Source organism: Falco punctatus (genome assembly GCF_963210335.1).
Source record: "Falco punctatus genome assembly, chromosome: 3".
NCBI classification, from domain to species: Eukaryota; Metazoa; Chordata; class Aves; order Falconiformes; family Falconidae; genus Falco; species Falco punctatus.
The window spans coordinates 114,868,453-114,887,482 of NC_137582.1; the positions used below are offsets into that span (position 1 = coordinate 114,868,453).

The following is a 19,030-nucleotide window of genomic DNA, read 5'->3' on the forward strand; positions in this document are numbered from 1 at the left end:
GGGCTGGCCTGGGCCAGGGTCAAGGGAAGGGGTTGAGCTGGGCAGGGCTGAGCCAGGCCAAGGCCGGGGGAAGGGGCAGAGCCTGGCCAGGCCAGGGCAAGGTGAAAGGCAGGGGGGTAGCTGGTGTGTGTTAGGGGCGAGCAGGTTGAGGGAATGTGCTGGCCCGGGGGAGGCTGGATTTGGGCAGGGAGCGGGGACCCGGCAGGGCTGGGGAGCTGCTCCAGGGAGGGGCAGGCCTCTGTGGAGGTGGGTGAAGGAGGGTCAGGCCTGGAGGAAGGGAGGTAGCAGAAGACTGTGGGGAGGAGGAGGTGTCTCTACCTTGAGAGTGGAGCTGAGGGGGAGCAGAGTCACAAGGGCTGGAGACAGAGGCAGGGTAGGGGCAGAGGGAAAACTGTGCCTGAAAGGTTGAGGGAAAGAGAATTGGAGGAAAAGGAAGGAAGAATGAGGTAGGAGGTAATGTCTGCAGCAAAAGGAAAACCTTCACGTGAACTTGTTTCCCCCTTCGCTCCGACTCCAGCAGCTGCTGGCTGGCTGCTAGGGCAGCTGTTCATCTGCAAGCCCCAGGCACAGCCAAGGCCGTGATTTGCATGGGTGGGTCTGCCTGTGGTTTGGGGCAGGGTCAGCGCTGTGTTTACACCACAGCTTGGGTGCTGGAGCTTGCTGCTCCAGACACTGGGAGCATTTGCCCCTGTTTCATTTCAGGTACGAGGCGGGACCCCAGTTGCTGCAGCACAGACAGATCATCCACCGCACATGCAGTGCTCATTTTTTTTAAATCAAGTAGTCATAACTTTTTTTACAATGTGACACAGAACAGCTGCTGTGAGCTCACATATACGCTGCCTGCCCAAACAAAGCGGGGAATTAAAGCTTCTTGGAGTTAAAAGTTCACTCTGTAGATTCAAGATTGAGTGAACAAAAGGCAGTAACTACTCGGTTGTGTTAATAAAGCCCTAGCAGTGTGATCTGGTTCCTTTTGTGTCTGAATTGCCTGACATTCCTGTGTTCTTGCACCTTTCTCTCTGTAAGACCATAAGAGATCCCTTGAAATCTTTGGAAAACTTCTTTCCCCACTTTTTTTTTTTTTTTTTTTTTAACACCAGATGACAGAGTATTCCCAGTCCTAGCTTGTGCAAGTGGTGAAGCTGAAATACGAGATGCTCACTGCAGTGCTCAGTCTTTCCCAAGAAGGACCGGGGGAGTGTCTTGGGTTTTTAGTAAGGCTGCGTGGGTGTGCATATTAAACTGAAATTCTGCTGTGCTTGGCTACCTCGGGGACTAGTTATAATCACCGGGCAAATATGCTGTCTGTAGGAGAAATACTTAATTTCATGAAATTTGTTGCATTGTGCTGGATGCTAGATTGTGATTGGGAAATATCAGTCGGTGAAAGCAGAAGGCAGAGCTTGGCAGAGGTGGTGGATGGCTTTAAACAAAACCCTCCTCGCAGCTCAGGAGCTGCTGTGCTCCGAGGAGAGGTTCTTGGGGAAATCAGGCAGAGGTGGAGGACTGGGGTTGCCCAGCTTTCTGGGGTTTGACAGCGCACCTGGAAAATGTAAACACCACAAGCGATCTCTTGCAAGAAATAAAACCTCAAAGTCGGGGGTGGGGCAGGGGGGGCGGGTTGCCATTATCTCGAGCTGAAGGAAAAGGAACAATTTCGTTTCAGAGCATGAACAACAAACCTGCCAGAGCAGTCACGGCCGCCAAGGGAAAAAGATTTGGCTAAGGAAGAGCATTTGTAAAGCTGCTACTGAAGGAAGTGTAATAAGAAATGTTTAGAAAGCCACTGCCTCGGTGATTTTCCAGGATAGCCTCGTTAGCAGTAAAGCAGTTTCTAGCTTTGCAGAGCCTGAAAGACTTCAGATCACACTGGATGCAACCCTTTGTACCCCAAAAAAGCTCCAGGTGCTGCATTAGATAGCAAAAGTGAGGTGGCCTCCCCCTGAACCATTATGTTTGCCATCCTAAAACCTCAGAGCTCTGTAACACGTGTCCTTTCCCTCCATGAATCACCCAGCTCCATCCTGACCCAGCTCTGGAGACCCAGACCTCCAGAGGCCCCTTCCCCAGGGTGCAGGAGTGTTGTTATGAGCTCATGATCAGCCCCCCCACCCCCACCCCACCCTGGGTCGTCTGGAGCATTTGGGAGCCAAGAAGTTGCCAAAGCAAGTTTGATTCAGCTGCTGTTCTTTAACACCGTCTGTGGTTCTCTGTAAATCACTAACAGATAATATTTTCATATTCTGGCTCTCTCCATGTCCCCTGCTTTCTGAATAATTACCTTGTTTTGTGCGAGCCGTAAGAGGTTTTCACAGATAATTCATCCAGCACTGAAAGGCAGCCAGCTTTGGGGCTGGAGCACATTTTCTGGCCACCTGGCATTGCTGCACAGAGGTCTGCGCTGGAGCGCAGCTGCCTCCGGAGGGAAGCGCAGTATCCAGGACAGCCGAGGGCAGGGCGAGAAACCAAACCCAGCTGAAATCCCAGCCGCCCTTCCTCGGAGAATAATTTAGCTTGGCAAACTCAGCCCACCCTGAATTTCTGGATGTGTGGACAGATTGATCCCGCAGATCTGGATGCTCTCACCCACAGAAAGGCCGTTTCACTGCAAACAAAACACCTCTCGGGAGCCGTTTGTGGCGGCGTGCTCTGCCTCAGCTTGCATCCCGTGTCCTGGCCGGCGCTGAGCTCTGCGAGAGCGGGTGGGTCAGAGCTCAGCGTGGGGCTGGGATGGCCCCAAGGTTCCCACTGCTGTCCCAGGGTTGATGGGGGGCAGCCAGGAGAAACGATCATCCCTGTGTCAGCTTGTCCCGGCAGCTCCCAGAACGGGCCACCAAAGGTGCCGGGGTTATTGCTGTCATTGCCGTGCTGAGGGGCTTCGAGGAGATGTCAGCAGCCCTGGCCTACAGCCTCCATCACCCTGATGGAGAGCACGATGTCCTCAGCTTTAACATGCACCTTGAGGGCTATCAGCATCTTCACTGTAGACAGGGAGGTTGTTGAGGTAAAAGCCACAGTTAGGGACACTCCCCTGGGAGGTGATGACCACTTGGTGAGCATCTTCATGGATGAATTCTTAAAGAAGCATCAGGAGAGCATCAGGCAGGACAAAGGAGCTGTTGGAGGCTCAGGTAAGCCTGCAAGGGTGCCAAACGGACTCCCACCTCCAGCATGAAAGCCACCATCAGCTTGGACAGCCTCTAGAGGGATCAGCTTGCAGGCAGACGTCCCCATGCCCAGTTCAAGCCCCTGGGCACCAAACGCTTGGCTGGCAGATGCCAAGAAGGAGCAGCTGAACAAGGAGGAGACCCTGAAGGTGGCAGAGGACTCTCAGAAATACCGAGGACTACCTCTGGTCCTGTGTGTTCTGCATGAAGCTGACCTAGGAGACACCTGGAACTGCTTCACCCTGCAGGCCAAGAAGATGGGATTCTCAAGGGGGCATATGGGAGATAGATGCCAAATCCTCTCAGCTTTCATTCTCCAGGCAGTGCTCGCTCCCCATAAAGCACCAGCCTCAGCTGATATTTCACCATCAAGGTATCACATTTGGGGAGCTGCCTGCATAAGCTGGCAAGCTAGAGATGCAGGGTATGCAGGCAATGTGCCTTTTCCGAAGGAAGCCTTAAATGCATACCTTTGGGCCAGCTGTGCTTTCAATAAAAAGCAGGACTCAGAGTGGCTGTTCTTTGCTACGCTCTGCAAAACCTGGAGCAACTCTGAGGTTCAGTTGTCGAGGGGAGTCTGGAGGTTGCAGCTCACCCGGGCTGGGAGCCAGAAGCCGAGGCTGGCTCTGGAAACAGCATGGAAACATCAAACGTCTCTTCAGGTATGTCCTTTCTCATTTTCTCCTTTTTCAAATATAATAAATGGATCTTTTTTTAAGTTCCCAGCCATCCTTAACTACCCACGCTCAGAACTGCTATCCCTAATGCCACAAATGCAAAATTTCAGGCTCCTGCTAAATGCTTCCGGGGGGTGCAAAGCCTCCAGCTCTCAAAGCCACCTGCGTGTTCAGCAGCAAATTCAGAACATCACCTATCCAAAGGGAGCCTGAAAGTCACGGTTCCCTGAAAGTCAAAGCATGTTTTATCGACTGCAGTCAAGAGAATCAAAGATCTGGAGACCTGGACTCCCACAGAATAAACCACATTATTCCTGTGCAGTGATCATTTCTCTCCCAGACACGAATTCGAGTCAGCACCCCTGCTGAGAATGATTAAAGACCACTTCAGAAATCAGTGCAGCAAATTGTAAAATAAGCAGGTGAACAAGTGAAAGAAAACAAGAAAATATTATGACCTGCCACCCTCAATTGGGAGCAATCACGTTGCCTGGAAGGAAGCGCTGCTCCCTGGGTGCTGCCGGCCGGTGCTTGCAGTGAGGAAGCGCGGTGGCTGACCCTGGCCGTTTGCTATTAAAAAAAAAGGGTGTAGCCATGGGGGGATGTCACTTCTCAACCACCAGAAGCCCATTCTGGGGGAAGATGCAGCCTGTACACATGCTGATACAAGCCAGGCTTATACCCCTTTTGTAGGCTCCCCTTGCAGCTGCCTGACTGCTAATTGGGCTCTTAAATTGGGAAGGCAGAGCCTGGTGGTGCCAGCAGCTCTCACCTAGGGGCTCTGGGCTGCCTGCCAGGGTGGATGTGATCTGACCCCCAGGAATGAGCCTTCACACTACCCTGATATCCAGCCTGGACACCCCAAGAGCAGCACTAGCCTCGTTAGCCCCTCAGCTCTTGGTCAGGCTGCCCCATGGCCATGCAGGTTTGGGGTAAGGCACTGGAGCAAGTGGAGACAAAAGGAGCACAACAGCTCTGGGGTGGCAGCTCCAAGCCCAGCTGCTCCCCAGGAGGTTGGAGAAGCCCCCCTGATGTGTTCTGGATGGAATGAGCTGGGTCTCCTTTGGGCTCCCTCCATCCCAAGGGCTCAGCAGGGAAACCCTCAGAAGCTCTGCTTTTCCCCCCAGATGCGTGGGGAAACTGAGTCACCAAGCCCTGGCCCACACAGGAGCCCAGGGAGAGGCTGAGCCAAGGAGCCAGGTGTGCCAAGAGACACTGGGGGCTGGGGGCTGCCCTGGTGGGGGGCAGCTCCCTGCTTCCCTGTGTGATGCCGGCAGCAGGGATGGGGTGGTGCAGTTGGGCACAGGAGGGCTCTGAGCCCAGCCCAGCCTCTGAGAGTGGATTCAGGCTCCCTGCTGGGGCAGGGGGTGCTGGCACTTCTGGGGGTGGCACTGAAAACTGGGGTTAGGGCACACAACCCAAACGGGTGAGCCTGGGCTGAGCATTGGGTGAAACTCATCCCACAGAGGGCTGCAGAAGGCAGCCATGGCAAGGGCTGTGGCTGGCGGTGGGGGGGGCTAAGGCTGGTGGAAGACACCTGAGCATGACAGACAGGATCACTTCTACAGGCTTTTATGGCCAAAATGGTAAAATATCTCTCCAGGGGGCTGAGAGCATCCTCCGACCTCCTGGCTGAGCTGCCCCCTTCAGCCCCACAACCACCTCCCAGGGCCCCTCATCCCTCTGCCAGCCCCCCATCCATCTGGAGCTGCCCAAGGGGACACAGAGGGGACAGGGCACATGTGGGGCCGTGTCTCATCAGGCCAGGATGGGGAAGGAGGCGGCAGTGGCCACACCACAGTTATTGTCCTTCATGGCCATGAGGACGTAGCCATCGTTGCCCCAGTAAGTGGACCAGGAGTTCTTGATGAGCCAGTAGCTCTTGCCTTGCAGGACCCCGTAGCCCACGGCCAGCACTGCGTGGTCCAGCGCCGATGTCTCATTTCCTGGCCAGGAGGAGAGAAGAAAACAGAGCCATCTTCTTCCCCATCCCTTGGAGCTGGAGCTCGTTCCTGATGCAGCGAGTGGCCCCATATCCCCTGGCTCAGAGCTCAGCGGGGAGGTAACTACCACCCGGCAAATATTTTTGCCTATCCCAGCTCCCATGAGCGGGACACAGAGCCCCCTGTGTTGGCTGGACTCACCACAGCGGGGCTCCTCGTAGACACCGTTGGCGTAGAAGGCGAAGGACTTGTGCGAGGCGTCGATGTTGACGGCCACGGGGCCGTGCTTGACCAGCGCAGCCTTCAGTGCAGTGGCACTGCCCGGCTCCACGCTGGCGTAGCCGGTGAGTCGGCCCAGCAGCTCCGACTGGTTGCAGTGGCAGTAGCCATTCTAGGGGGGGGAGGCAGGGGTGTCAGCAGGGCAAGTGGGGGGGTCTGACCCACCCCAGCCAGGGGGAAGGAGGGAGAGGGTCAGCTCGGATGGTGCATCCATAAATCAAAGTAGAGCCTCCATCCACTGCCGGAGGCCTGATGGCTGATTTGGGAGCGCCTGGGGGGAAGGATTGGGGAAGGGGTAGCGCTGCACCCCCCAAGCAACACGGCCACCCTCACCTGCCCCAGGTAGGGCCCGTAGGACTCGGTGCTGGCGATGCCACCGTGCTTCATGATCCACTCGTAGGCTCTCCACTCCTCGCCCCCGTCGCAGGCGTAGTTCCCGAAGCCCCAGGAGCAGTCGATGAGGACTTGTTGGGACAGGGGGGTCAGCACGCCGGTCTGTGGGGGGACACATGCTGCAGGGGTGGGGACAGGCACCCTCCAGGCACCCTGGCCATCCCTACGGGGCACAGCCCCGCTCTCACCTTGAGGAAGAGGGCACCCTCCATCGCGCCCGTCGTGGCGAAGCTCCAGCAGGACCCGCAGACAGCCTGGTCCTTCACAGGGGTGACAGCACCTGGGGACAGCGGGACGGGCACACATTTAGCAGAGCAGTGAAGGATGCTACCTGTCCCTCCGCAAACCCTGGCATGCACAGCTGACCCCGGTGCACACTCCAGGCCGGCACACTGGTGGTACCAGCTCCCTCCTCACCATACAGCCGCCAGTCGAGGCTCTCGGGCAGGATGAGGCCGGTGTAGAGCTCGGTGGGGAAGGGCTGCCCGTTGTTGGGAGCCCCGCTCCGGCGCCGGCCCCGCAGGGCAGCCAGCTCCTGGGGCGTGCGGTCGGCCAGGTGGTTCAGCGCCAGCGTGTAGGAGAGCGCGGCGCGGTTCCTCGAGTGCACGAACCTGCAGCAGAGCAGACTTGCTGCGAGAGGGGAGCGAGGGACCACGCTGGCCACCCCAACCCTGAGCACCCCCCCAGCCTGTCCCCCTGGCATCCTGTACCGCATGTTATGGATGAAGGTGCGCTTGCGATGCTCGTGCTCCTCCTCGCTGTCGTAGCTCTTCCCGAACCGCTCCTTGTAGTGGTGGAAGAGGTGGTGGTGGACATGGTCCATCTCTGGTGCCCTCCCCACAAACTCCTGCATGGGGTTGGCCATGATGCGGTGCTCGGGGCTGGCTGTGGGCCACTGCTTGCACTGCACCCCTGCCATGAGACATGGACGCCTCCTGAGCAGGGACAGTCCCTCCCAGCCCCCCAGCCGTGGTGCACAGCGTGGTCACCCCCAAAACCACTGGGGGTGTCCATCCCGTACAGACACATGGGTGCGGGGGTGATCTGCACCCACACTTCCAGAGCCGCTCCCGAGCACCTGCCATCCCACCCAGAACCCTGCGCTCTGGCACGGGGGAGCCAACAGCAGGAAAGCACCTGCATCACCCCAGCTATCAACATTAATTAAATTCCTCCCCTGCTGTTCTCCCAACCAAAGCAATTCACCCAAATTATCAGTCTTATAAAAAAAAACAAAACAAAACAAACCCAAAAAAACACAAACCAAAAACAAACGGTGGAAGGGGTGCTGCATTTTGGTGGCCACACTAGCCACCGGCTGGGCGGCACGGTGGCTGGGGACACTCACCCTCGGGGAGATGGAAGACGCTGGGAGGGAAGCGGTGGCTGAAGGAGGAGTAGTCGATCTCGTACTTGTCATAGTGGGAGCCCAGGAGGCTGTTGAAGCCGCGCACCTCGTAGTGCAGGGGCACGGGGCCGTGGGCAGAGCTGCCCACCCGCAGCGTGTAGACGTTCTTCTTGTGACCCCAGTAGGAGACGTTCTGCCAGACGGCACAGTGCTGCCCACGGAAGCGCTCCTCCCGCACCCGCTGGGCACAGCGCATGCGTCAGGGACCAGGGTGCCACACCGGCACCATGCCCCCAGTGAGCTGGGGCACCCCACAGTGATGGCACCCCATCCTGCGTGATGCCACACTGGATGTAACCCCTCCACCTCCATCACCCCTGGCCTCATCCAGCCTTGTATTTACCCATACCCAGCCAGGGAAGGCTGCTCGGCCCTTGTAGAGAGGTAGCCATCAAACGCCCTGTACCTATGGGGGTGTCCCTTGTCCCCTCCCCTGCCCCATCCTGCATTTTGGAGGACTGTGCCCGGGGCTTACCTTGAAGTTGTCCAGGCTGGGGAAGACACTCTGCGGGGCGATAAGGTCCCTGTTGGTGCCATTGATGCGGAAGCACTTGCGGACGTTGACCTCCGTCTCCGTCGTCTCAGGCGTCACCTTGAAGCTGGCACCGAAGGGCTCGATGGAGCCAAACTGGTAGGTGACCACTTGGCCTGGGGATGAGGACAGCGTTAAGGTCAAGCCAAGCCCCCGGGTCCTGGTGTGGTGATGGCTGCCAGGGCTTTCCCAGGGCACAGGAGCGTCCTGGGGCAGGAGGAGGGTGAGGGATGGAGGGGACGGACCCCTTTCTGCACCCACCGCCATAGTACTCGATGCGGCTTTTCCCACCAGTGAGGTTGTACCAGGCTTCGAAGGGCTCCCTGATCTCTGCGTAAGGCAGGCTGATGACTCCTGCGGACACAGAGGGGCTGGGCTCAGGGGGCTGCGGGGGGCTGATCCCCAGGGACATCCCCCATCCCCCTGCCCCAAGCCTGTGGCTGAGAGGGGAGCACAGGGTGGGCAGGGAGCACCCCAGGGCCCCACAGCATCACCCCCTTCCTCCACCCCTGGCCACCACCGGCAGCACCCCACGGCAGCGATGCACCCCAGCCCCTGGGTTTTGTGGGGGAATTGGAGCCTCCTCGGCTTGGGCACGTCACATGGGAGCTGGTGGCTGGAGGTGCCCGAGGGACACCCTCAGGCAGCATGGCAGCGATGGCACCATCCCAGTGGGGTGCCCTGTCCCCAAGCCCTACCTGTGACATGGTAGATGTCCCCAAATGTGGGTGTCTCCAGAGAAGCTCTGCACTCTGCTTCTAGAAGAAAACCAGAAACAAACCCCGAACCCCTTTACACTGCTGATTACCCAGCTCTCCATGGCAGGGGCTGGCAGCAGTGCTGGTCCCTGGCTCATTGTCCCCCCGGAGAGGGGGACAGCCCCAGGGGAGCCCGTGCTGGTGGCAGTGCTGGGAAGGCTCCCACCTGCCTGGGCAGTGCAGAGAACAGGGGTCTGCAAGCCGGGGCTCCCTGCTTCTCCACCAGCTCTCTGGCCAATCCAGAACTGCCACCACCACCACCACCACCCCCCCCCACTCTCCTTGGGGTGCAGCCAGCTCAGGGGCACCCCAAGACCCCATGCACACCCCAGGACATGAGGGGCAACTGTATGCACCCCCATATGGCACACGCAGAGTGTGCCCACTGTCCCTGCACTACTCCAGGCACAGGGATAGGGACAGGGCAGCCCCATCCCAAGGCCAGGACCCCACAGCAGCCCAGGACCACCGCAGTGCCCAGGCTAAGGGGCACAATGGCATCCCCCTGTGATGGGGGCATGGCCTCAGTGTGTTCCCCCCTCCGAGCTTGGCCAAGGTGGGTGCTTACCCAGCATCGTGGCGGCCCCCAGCACCAGCAGCCACCCCAGCCCTTCCATCCTGCGCACTCCAGCCCTGCACCCATGGGTGGCTTAAATATGGCTGGTGGGTGGGCAAAGAGCTGCAGGCAGCCAACAGGCAGAGCCCCGTCCTTCCCTTGGCTGGGGCTAGACCAAGGAGGAGGTGTGGCTTTACATTGCCCCCCCATGGGCACCCATGGGTGTCTTTCTCACCCATACTAGGGTGGGTGCTGATGCTGTGTGCTTGCAGGGTTTGGGGCAGGGGGAGCAGGATGGGACCCAGACCCCTGTGGGACCCCATGGCATGGCCATCCCCTGGGGCAAGGGTGGGTGCCCCAGGGATCGGGGGCTTGGTGCTGGGGTCCCTTTGCTCCCACCCATCCTGCATGGCAGTTTGCAGCCAGGCTTTGCTGCAGTGTGCTGCGAGCAGGGGGAGCATCGGCAGCAACCCAAGGCAATGGGACCCTGCCAGGCACCCCAGAGCCCCTCTGGGTGCTCCCTGCCCTCCTGGAACAGGAGCCAAGGTGTCCCACCAAAGGCAGCGCTGGGCAGTGGTAGGGAGATGGGGCCCGTTGGCATCCCTGCATCCTTCTGCATACACCACCAGGGGCAAGGATGCAATTGGGGGGGGGGATTGGAAAAAGGGGAAAGATGCAGATGAAATGTCAAGAGTGACATGGAAAATCAGACCCTGTGAGGAGAGCAGCGGTGTCACTGCAGCAGAGTGGCCTTCACCCCTCCCACTTGCTGCGCGTCCAGCTGGCCCCCAGCCCAAGGTGACAGCGAGCGCCTGTGGGGCTGCCTGAGCCCAAAACAAAGCCGATAAGGGCTTGGCATAGCCTGGCTGCATGTGCCACGGGCTGTCGGGTCCGATTCAGCCGTACCCCTGGGTGCAGGGCTGGGCTGATGCACCCCGTACTGCAGCACCTCCCCAGGGACCAGCACCACCACTTCAAAGCACCCCAACCCATGCAGAGATGCATCCTGCCCCAGGGATGTACCAGCGAAGACAGGAGACCACCAGGGTCAGGACAGAGGCACCTTCCCACCCGTCTGCAGGATCCTCATGCGCTGACCCTGCTCTCCCAGGAGGGCTCGATTCTGAACTAGGAGCACCCAGGTGAGCCATGGCCATGGTGTAAAGTGCCTTTCCTGGAGGGGGGCAGCCCCACAGGGTGAAGGGGAGCCTGGCTCGTGGCGTTGGCAAACACCGCCGGTGACATCCCCACCCATAGCCACAACAGGGACCTGGGCAGTGGGGCAGAGGGTGGCTGCCTTCCCCCCTCCCCAGCACCCCACCGGGAATTTCTTGTCTCAGCAGGAGTCCCTGGGGTTGTTTGTGCTCCACCTTGAGAGATAGGGCTGGAAAAGCCGCTCCCCTCGCCCTGGGTGTCTGGGACTGTCTGCAAGAGCCAGCTGGCTCTGCCAGGCGGTGTGGTCCCCTCGCCAGGAGGCCCCTGTGGTCCCACAGGACAAAGAAAAACAAGCTGGGGGACAGGGACCTGTGCAGGGGACAGATGTGTTGCATGCTGCAGGCACTGGGGTCTGCAAAGGGGGCAGAGCTGGGCGGCCAGCGACTGAGTCCCTGCTGTAGAAGCAAACCAGTATTTTTCCAAGGTCTTTATTGGCAAGCCCACAGCTGGGTCCCCATCCTGCCCCTTGTCCAGCACCCCATGGCCCTGTCCCACTGTGTGCCCAGCTTCCTGCTGCGTGATGGCTCACACTGAAGGGCTGCTCCAGGGATGCGTGTCGAAAGCATCACCGAGGGCTCTCCCTGCAGAGCTGAGAGGTGGCTCAGGCCAGGATGGGGTAGGTGGCTTCGGTGGCCACACCACAGTTATTGTCCTTCATGGCCATGAGGATGTAGCCATCATTGCCCCAGTATGTGGACCAGGAGTTCTTGATGAGCCAGTAGGTCTCTCCCTGCAGGACCCCATAGCCCACGGCCAGCACTGCGTGGTCCAGCTCTCCAGGCTTGTTCGCTGCAGGGGACAACACAGGAGATGGCTCGTTCAGAACATCCCTGTCCCATGAGCATCCCTGCTCCCGTGAGCATCCCTGCTCCCAGGGCTGCTGCAGCGCTGCGGAGGGCTGCGGGGCCGGTTCCCTCCTTCACCCCTGCCAAAGCTGCTTGACAGCAGGGAGGGAAACATGGGTGTTCTGGCATCTCCCTGGGCACCCAGGTGCTCCCGTGCCCTGTGTGTCCTCCAACTCACCACACTTGGGCTCATAGTAGATGCCGTTGGAGTAGAAGGAGAAGGTCTTGTGCGAGGCGTCGATGCTGACGGCCACAGGGCCGTGCTTGTAGATGGCGGCTTTGACTGCCGTGATGTTGCCTGAGGTGACGTTGACATAGCCCGTGATCTTGGCCAGCATCTCAGATTGGTTGTAGTGGCACAAGCCGTTCTGTGGGACCCCGAGGGGGGACACTGTGTCATCAGGAGCCCCCAGGTACCCGCACGAGAACGCTGCCCCCGTGCAGCTCTGCTCTAATGCAGGGAGTGATCTAGGATTCAGGCTGAGGCAGCATCCCAGCTCTGACCCCCCTGTCATCCCCTGCCCACCACGGTGGGGGCATTTTCCTGGTTGCTGCAGGGACACAGCATTTCCTACATGCAGCACCGGGAGCTGGCCCTGCACCTGAAGCCTTTGGGGAATTGTTGCCCATGTTTTGCAGCCAGGTCCCCGTCCCAGGGAAGCCCTGCTCCATCCCTGCACCCCAGGGTATGGAGGGACCCATGGCACCACCCATGGGCGGAGGAGCCTTGTCCCTGTTTTGCAAGAAGAGAAACTGAGGCACGTGGTGATGAAACCACCCAGCTGAGCCCCGGGGCTTGGCTTTGGACTGTGCTTTGAACAGCAGGGTGCCTGGCGCCTCAGGGACAAGGTGACATCCCCGTCTCCAGAGCCCATTAGTGCCTCTGACCCATCCTGAGCAGCCCCATCGTGGCTTTAAAGTCCCAGAACACACATCCTGAGAGCTGGGGGACCCCGGCAGGGACACGGGGCCACCCTCACCTGCCCCTTGTAGGTGCCGTAAGACTCGGTGCTGGCGATGCCACCGTGTTTCTTGATCCACTCGTAGGCTCTCCACTCCTCGCCCCCGTCGCAGGCGTAGTTCCCGAAGCCCCAGGAGCAGTCGATGAGGACTTGTTGGGACAGGGGGGTCAGCACGCCGGTCTGTGGGGGGACACATGCTGCAGGGATGGGGACAGGCACCCTCCAGGCACCCTGGCCATCCCTACAGGGCACAGCCCCGCTCTCACCTTGAGGAAGAGGGCACCCTCCATCGCGCCCGTCGTGGCGAAGCTCCAGCAGGACCCGCAGACAGCCTGGTCCTTCACAGGGGTGACAGCACCTGGGGACAGCGGGACAGGGGGGTGAGAGGCTGGCGTGGCACTGGGGGATGATGGCAGGTGGAAGGGAAACCAAGGCAGGAGTTGGGGACTTGCTGTGCTCCCAGAGCCGGCGCAGCCAGGTCTTGGTGCTAATCAGGGTGGGGGAAAATGTACCAGCAAACTGGGGGGATCCCTGCCCTTGGGTTGGGGCAAGCTCTGGGGGGGTCCCTCCCAGCTGATGGGGACATGGACGAAACCAGATGTGGCTTCAGATGCCACATGTGTCCCTGAGGCACCAGACTGAATGAGGGCCAAGTGCTGACCGAGCTGCCTTTTGCCGGATAAGCCCCGCTTCTTTCTTCCAGTTGCTGAGCAGAGCGGGGGCCACAGGGACATGGGGACCACAGGGGACCTTGCAGCCCCACGGGCTCCTCAGCACGGTGATGGAGAGCAGGGTGGCTCGGTGGGACATCGCGCTGGCCGGGATGAGTAGCACTCACAGCCTCCACATCGCAGCCTCACGCCATCCCGCAGCACCCCGCCGTCCCGCCGCCCCTGCACCTACCGTACATGCGCCAGTCGAGGCTCTCGGGCAGGATGAGGCCGGTGTAGAGCTCGGTGGGGAAGGGCTGCCCGTTGTTGGGAGCCCCGCTCCGGCGCCGGCCCCGCAGGGCAGCCAGCTCCTGGGGCGTGCGGTCGGCCAGGTGGTTCAGCGCCAGCGTGTAGGAGAGCGCGGCGCGGTTCCTCGAGTGCACGAACCTGCCACCGCAACGGGGATGGCACCAGCCGGCACCGATGCCATCTCCCACCGCAGCAGCGGTGAAACCCCCCGGGGACGAGGAGCACCCCTGGGGTGTCGGCATCCCCCCGTCTGCCTGTACCTCATGTTGTGCACGAAGATGCTCTGCCTGTGCTCCAGCTCCCGCGCGGAGCCGTACTGCCGCCCCAGCCGCCTGCGGTAGTGGTGGAAAACCTCGTGGGCCCAGGGCTGGTGCCGTCCCACCAGATCCTCCATGGGGTTTGCCAGCACCCGGTGCTCCGCCACGCTCCCCGGCAGGACCCCACACTTCTTGGTCTCTGGGGAGCAAGGAGGGGATGCCATCAGCCCGAGCCCCACGGGCAGGATGGGGGGCCCCTTCCTGGCTCACCATTGATGGGGATGTCGAAGACGGAGGGGGGGAAGCTGTTGTCGAAGTCGCTGTAGGCGATCTCGTACTTGTCGTAGTGGGAGCCCAGCAGGCTGTTGTAGCCCCGCATCTCGTAGTGGACGGGGGCCACCCCACAGCTGGAGTTGGTCACCCACAGGGTGTAGACGTTCTTCTTCTGCGCCCAGCGAGTGACGTTCTGCCACACAGCACAGTACCGGCCCCGGTAGTACTCCTCACGCAGGAACTGGGGGGGACACCGCGTCAGGGAGAGGGGGACCTGGGTGGGGACCCCACAGTCCCCCCCTGCTCCCCATCATCCAGCCCTTTTGCAGGATCCTGTTGCTCCCAGCACACATGCAGCGCCTTGCACCAGCCCCCACTGGGATCTCCGGCTCGATCAAGTGGCTCCATGGCCATTAGCACACATGCACGGGATGGAAAGCAGGGTGAGGATTTGGGGTGCAACACAGGACAGACCCCCCCCATCCATCCCTGGGCACACCCCAACGCGCACAGTGCTGTATGTGCACCCATAGTGGGGGGGAGCCTGTCTGCACCCCCTCTCCAAAACGCTCTGGGTGTTCCCAAGCCCTCGACCTGCAGGCACGTGTCTGGCTTGGTGACAGCTTGCTGTCCCTGCTGCTCACGTGCTGCCCCCAGCCCTGCCGGAGGCTGGGGCCAACAGGAGCTGAGCTGCCGTGTAGCAACTTGCCTGAGCCATCCCCAAACCCCGGTGTTCATGTGGGCTGCGACACGTTCCAACACGGCTGCTGAGATTGGGAAAGGAGTCGGGAGTCCGGCCCCGATCCGGGTGGGGAAGTGACCCTCCCTGTGCCCTGGGGTGCAGGGGCATGTTCTGGCCTGTCCCAGCACCCTGCAGCCCCTGGGATGGAGAGGAGCACCCCCAGCTGCCCAGCACCCCACCCAGAGCCTGAAGATGCTCCGGGCAGCGGGTCGGATCCAGGCTCTGGCGTTTCTCACCTTGAAGCCATCAATGCTGGGGAAGACGCTCTGAGCCTTGACCACGTCCTCCTTGGAGCCGGGCAGCTGGAAGCATTTCCTGGTGTTCACCTCCTTCTCGGTGGTCTCTGGCGTGATCTTGTACCGCATCCCATAGGGCTTCACCGCTGCCAGCTGGTAGGTTATCACCTGCCCTGTGCCGGTGAGAAGGGGAAACTGAGGCACGGTGGTCCTGCCTGCGCCCTGCCTTTGCACAGGGGGGGCGTGCAGGGCAGGCACAGCCCACAGCGGATGGACGCCCACCTGCTTACCCCCATAATATTGGATCCGGCTCTTGTTTCCCGTCAGGTTGTACCAGGCTTCGAAGGGCTCCTCGATCTCGGCATAGGGCAGGTTAATGACACCTGCGAGGTCCCCAGCATGGGACATGGGTCAGCCCCAAGGACTCAGCACCCCAGCACCCCTCCCCGAGTCCCCCAGCACCCACAGAGCATGCGGACCCGCAGCCAACAGAGCTGTTTTCCCCGTGGGTGCCAGGTCAAGGGGAGGCACTCGGCTGTGGGAAGCTGCCCCAGTTTGGCACTGGGACAGCCCGGTCCTGCCCGGTGCTGAGCATCCTCCGCTCCCCTCACCCCCAGCAAAGGGCGCTGTGGGGTCCTGTTACCTCGGACATGGTAGATGGAGCCGAAATGAGGAGGTGGCCGGGAGAGCCCATAGTCCTGTCCTGAAAGGCAGAGAGGGGCAAGGGTGAGTGGGGGCTGCCCCCCCGCCATGGCCGAGCTGGGGATGGGGTGCTCAGGGCAGGAGGCTGCCCGAGCCAGGGCTCCCCTTCCCTGCAGCCCCTTCTGCTCAGGGCAGGGGGGCTTGGCCAAAAGCAGCTCCATGAGCCCACCAGCGGCACATGGAAAGGGCACTGATGCACTGACACCCTTCCAGGGCCAGATCCAGGGTCAGCACTGCGCCATGACCTCCTGCTACACTGGAGCGAGCCCAGTGATGTTGCACCCCCAGGGAGCCCCAGCTGCTGGGGTGGCTTTTGGGATAATGTCCCTGTGGAAGGCAGTGTCACCCCCAGGGTGACATGGCCATGGCTTTGGGTGATGTTGCCATGGGGGGGTGCAGCCAAGCTGTCCCCTGACAGGCAAGGCGTGGTTGAAAGGTGCCAGGGAGCTGGCTGGTCCTCGCTGGCATCTCCCAGTGACCTTCCCAATCTCCCTCCGGGCTCCCAGCTTGTGCAACCCCACGCCAACACACCCGCAACCGGGAATGGGCCTTTTCCCTCCGTCAGCGTCTGCCTTCTCGCCTGGAGCGACCCAGCAGCGTCTGCCCCGGGCAGCTGGGACCAGACCTGCCCCTGCTGCTGCACCTGAAAGCCGGGGGGGCAGGGACTGGCAGCCCCCGCTGCCTGCGCCCCATCCCATCCCATGGGTGCCTGTCGCACCCCGGGGCTGGGCACCCACAGGTGGTGCCCATGGAGGGGGGAGCAGCGATAGATCCAGCGTAGACCCTGCGGGGGTACGGGTCTGTACCCCCACCCTGTCTCCTCCTGCTGCTGCCAGTGACAGCCTGCCTGGCTCCCCTGCCCGCCTTCCCTGCCCGCTCTTCGCAGGCAGCAAAGCCAGGGAAACAGCTTGTGCTTGTGCACAGGTTAATGCCCATCTGGCTCAATTTAGCTTTATTTTCACCCCCGCAGCCCCGCCAAGCCCTCAAGGGGCATCCCCCCCACCCACCCCTTCGCCACCCCTTGCAACTCTCCTCTGTCTTGGTGAAACTGCAAATCTGGGGACCCAACAAGCAAGGAATCACTTCCCCAGCGGTGCAGCAGCAGGGAAGCAAGACCTGCCTGTGTGACCCCCACTCCCATCCCCAGGGTGCTCGGCAGGGACAGTGCCACGGGGGACAGACTCACCCCAGACGGTGGCGCAGAGCGCAGAGACCACCAGCCAGCGGAGAACACCCATCCTCGCCGCCCCGGCTCGCCCAGCACCAGCTCTCACCTCTAAGCCAGAGCTGGCGGTGGAAGCAGAGCAGAAGCCAGGGCCCTCCCCAGAGGAGGGAAGGAACCAGCATCATGTGGTGCCTGGCGGGGTGCGCAGGGGGGCGGGCACCCCGGGGTGCTTGGTGGGAAGCGTGTCTCGGCAGGGTGCCTGCGGAGGGAGATGGAGCAATGCTGGGTGCTGCAGGGGGACGGGAGGTGCAGGATGAGCCCTGATGAGCCCCGAGCAGCGTGGTGGTGGGGTGCAGAATGGACGGATCCATGCCCCCACCCCCCCACCCCGGCAATGCAATGGGGTGCTTGGGGCTGCGTGTCCCCTTCTTGTGCACCTCCTTGTCCAGGGGTGCAAGGGAGAGGAGCCTCCCTGAGGCTGGGGAGCTCTTCACCAGGCAGCCCCGATGCAGGAGTGATGGGCGGGAGGCAGTGCCCGCAGCAGGGAAGAAGGGCTGTGAGCAGCTTGGCATTACCGAGACTGGGAGCAGTGGGAACCCTTAGCTGGGGGGCTTGCAGGGAAAGGAGGGCTGAGCTGGCCATGGGGCACAGGGAAATGTGAGCACCCCACAGCCAGCTCTGAAGGGACAGGCTGAGCCACCCCAGCACCCAGAGTTTGGGCAGGGGGCTAGAAATGATGCATGTCACCCCTTGCTGCTCAGCCTCTCTGGCTGCAAGGAGGGAAACTGAGGCACAGGGCGGCAGCTGGGCTGAAAGAGAGAGCCTGGTCTAGCAAGGCAAGGGAGCATCACCTCCAACCCAGGGAAGCCACCCACCTTCCCCCACACCCTTCCCTGCCTCTGAGGGCTTTGGGGGGTCCCCTGCCCCCTCAGACAATGGGGCAGAGATGGGGACACTCCTGGGGGGGGGGATTTACATGCCACCACCCCAATTTCCATCCACACACAGGTAGCAGGTTGGGAGCCCTCTTAGCAAGGCTACTCCCCAGCCCAGGGGGATGTCCCGTGCCAGGCAGGGATCCCAAGGGATGGGAGAGCCCACGAGACCCCCTGGCCCATGCTGCCTGCTCCCTGGGGGTGGGCATTCAGCATCGCTGGCACCTCAGCACCTGTCCTGCCCTGTGCCAGAGCACCCTGCTGGGGTACAGGCAGCTGGGGGGGGGGGGGGGGGGGGGACGACAAGGGACAGACAACGACACAAGGCTGAGCCGGCTCTTTTCAAGGTGGAGGGCAAATGCCCTCCCAGGGGCTGAAGCTGGGCAGAAACACCTGGGGCCAGGATTTGGGATGGGTCCTGGGAGCCCAGGTGGAGCCTGGAGGGGCTCGGCACTCTGCAGGTGGCCGCTGATGACAGCCCCTGTCCCTGCTGTGCCCACAGTGACAGGGGCTGGCTCCATCCCTGACAGGGGCTGGAACCCCCACCCCAGCAAGGCTCAGAGAGCCCCGAAAACCCCCACAGCTGGAATTAAAAGGGAGCTGTGGTCCCAAGACGAGTTGGGGGGTGACAAGGTGAGTGTGGCATCAGCCTGGGGGGCAGGTCCCCATGCTGGTGGGGACCTGGGACCTCTGCCAGCCCTGCCTCCCCCCTCCGTGAGAACAGGAAACGCTGGGGCCAGACTCACCGTCACACAGGAAAGCGGTCAGTCTTTGAGGGCTAGCCACAGGGTGAGGAGGAGGAGGAGGAAGGCTCTGGAGAGGTGGGCAAGGACCCCCATCCACCAGCATGCAATCCAGCCCGGCTCTGCAGGGAGATGGGGCGGCTGAGCTGGGATGCAGCCAGCTCTAGGCTGGAGCGTGGCCGCAGCCCCCCACTCTCCCTTTGCACCCTCATCATCCCCCCCCCCCCCCCCCCCCCCCCCGAGCACAGCCTATGCAGGAAACTGCGGCGGGGGGAGGCGG

General features: G+C 61.3%; 2 protein-coding genes and 1 long non-coding RNA gene across 4 annotated transcripts; 1 reads left to right on the plus strand and 2 right to left on the minus strand.

Moving 5' to 3' along the window:
* The first annotated feature begins 113 nt into the window (after positions 1 to 113).
* LOC308060954 lies at positions 114 to 965 on the plus strand. The gene is made up of 2 exons (XR_013926990.1): positions 114 to 591; positions 703 to 965. It is a non-coding gene; the product is annotated as an uncharacterized lncRNA (long non-coding RNA).
* A 93-nt stretch (positions 966 to 1,058) lies between these two features.
* On the minus strand, positions 1,059 to 11,252 carry LOC308060953 (digestive cysteine proteinase 1-like). The gene is made up of 11 exons (XM_080380298.1): positions 9,729 to 11,252; positions 9,101 to 9,160; positions 8,664 to 8,756; positions 8,346 to 8,518; positions 7,811 to 8,051; positions 7,173 to 7,374; positions 6,880 to 7,073; positions 6,651 to 6,742; positions 6,403 to 6,564; positions 5,992 to 6,181; positions 1,059 to 5,793 (listed from the first exon to the last, which is right to left on the minus strand). Exons 1-11 carry the CDS (start codon positions 9,775 to 9,777, stop codon positions 5,606 to 5,608), a joined length of 1,644 nt encoding a protein of 547 aa, XP_080236424.1. The 5' UTR covers positions 9,778 to 11,252; the 3' UTR covers positions 1,059 to 5,605.
* A 91-nt stretch (positions 11,253 to 11,343) lies between these two features.
* LOC308060950 (digestive cysteine proteinase 2-like) lies at positions 11,344 to 18,981 on the minus strand. Of its 2 annotated transcripts, XM_080380290.1 has the most exons (12): positions 18,754 to 18,981; positions 17,094 to 17,331; positions 15,849 to 15,908; positions 15,496 to 15,588; positions 15,206 to 15,378; positions 14,225 to 14,468; positions 13,958 to 14,153; positions 13,642 to 13,835; positions 13,005 to 13,096; positions 12,757 to 12,918; positions 11,955 to 12,144; positions 11,344 to 11,720 (listed from the first exon to the last, which is right to left on the minus strand). In XM_080380290.1, exons 2-12 carry the CDS (start codon positions 17,143 to 17,145, stop codon positions 11,533 to 11,535), a joined length of 1,644 nt encoding a protein of 547 aa, XP_080236416.1. In that variant the 5' UTR covers positions 17,146 to 17,331; positions 18,754 to 18,981; the 3' UTR covers positions 11,344 to 11,532. The 2 variants fall into 2 exon arrangements, with proteins under 2 accessions (XP_080236416.1, XP_080236415.1); XM_080380289.1 differs by having other exon boundaries at positions 17,094 to 18,981.
* Between the last annotated feature and the right edge of the window lie 49 nt (positions 18,982 to 19,030).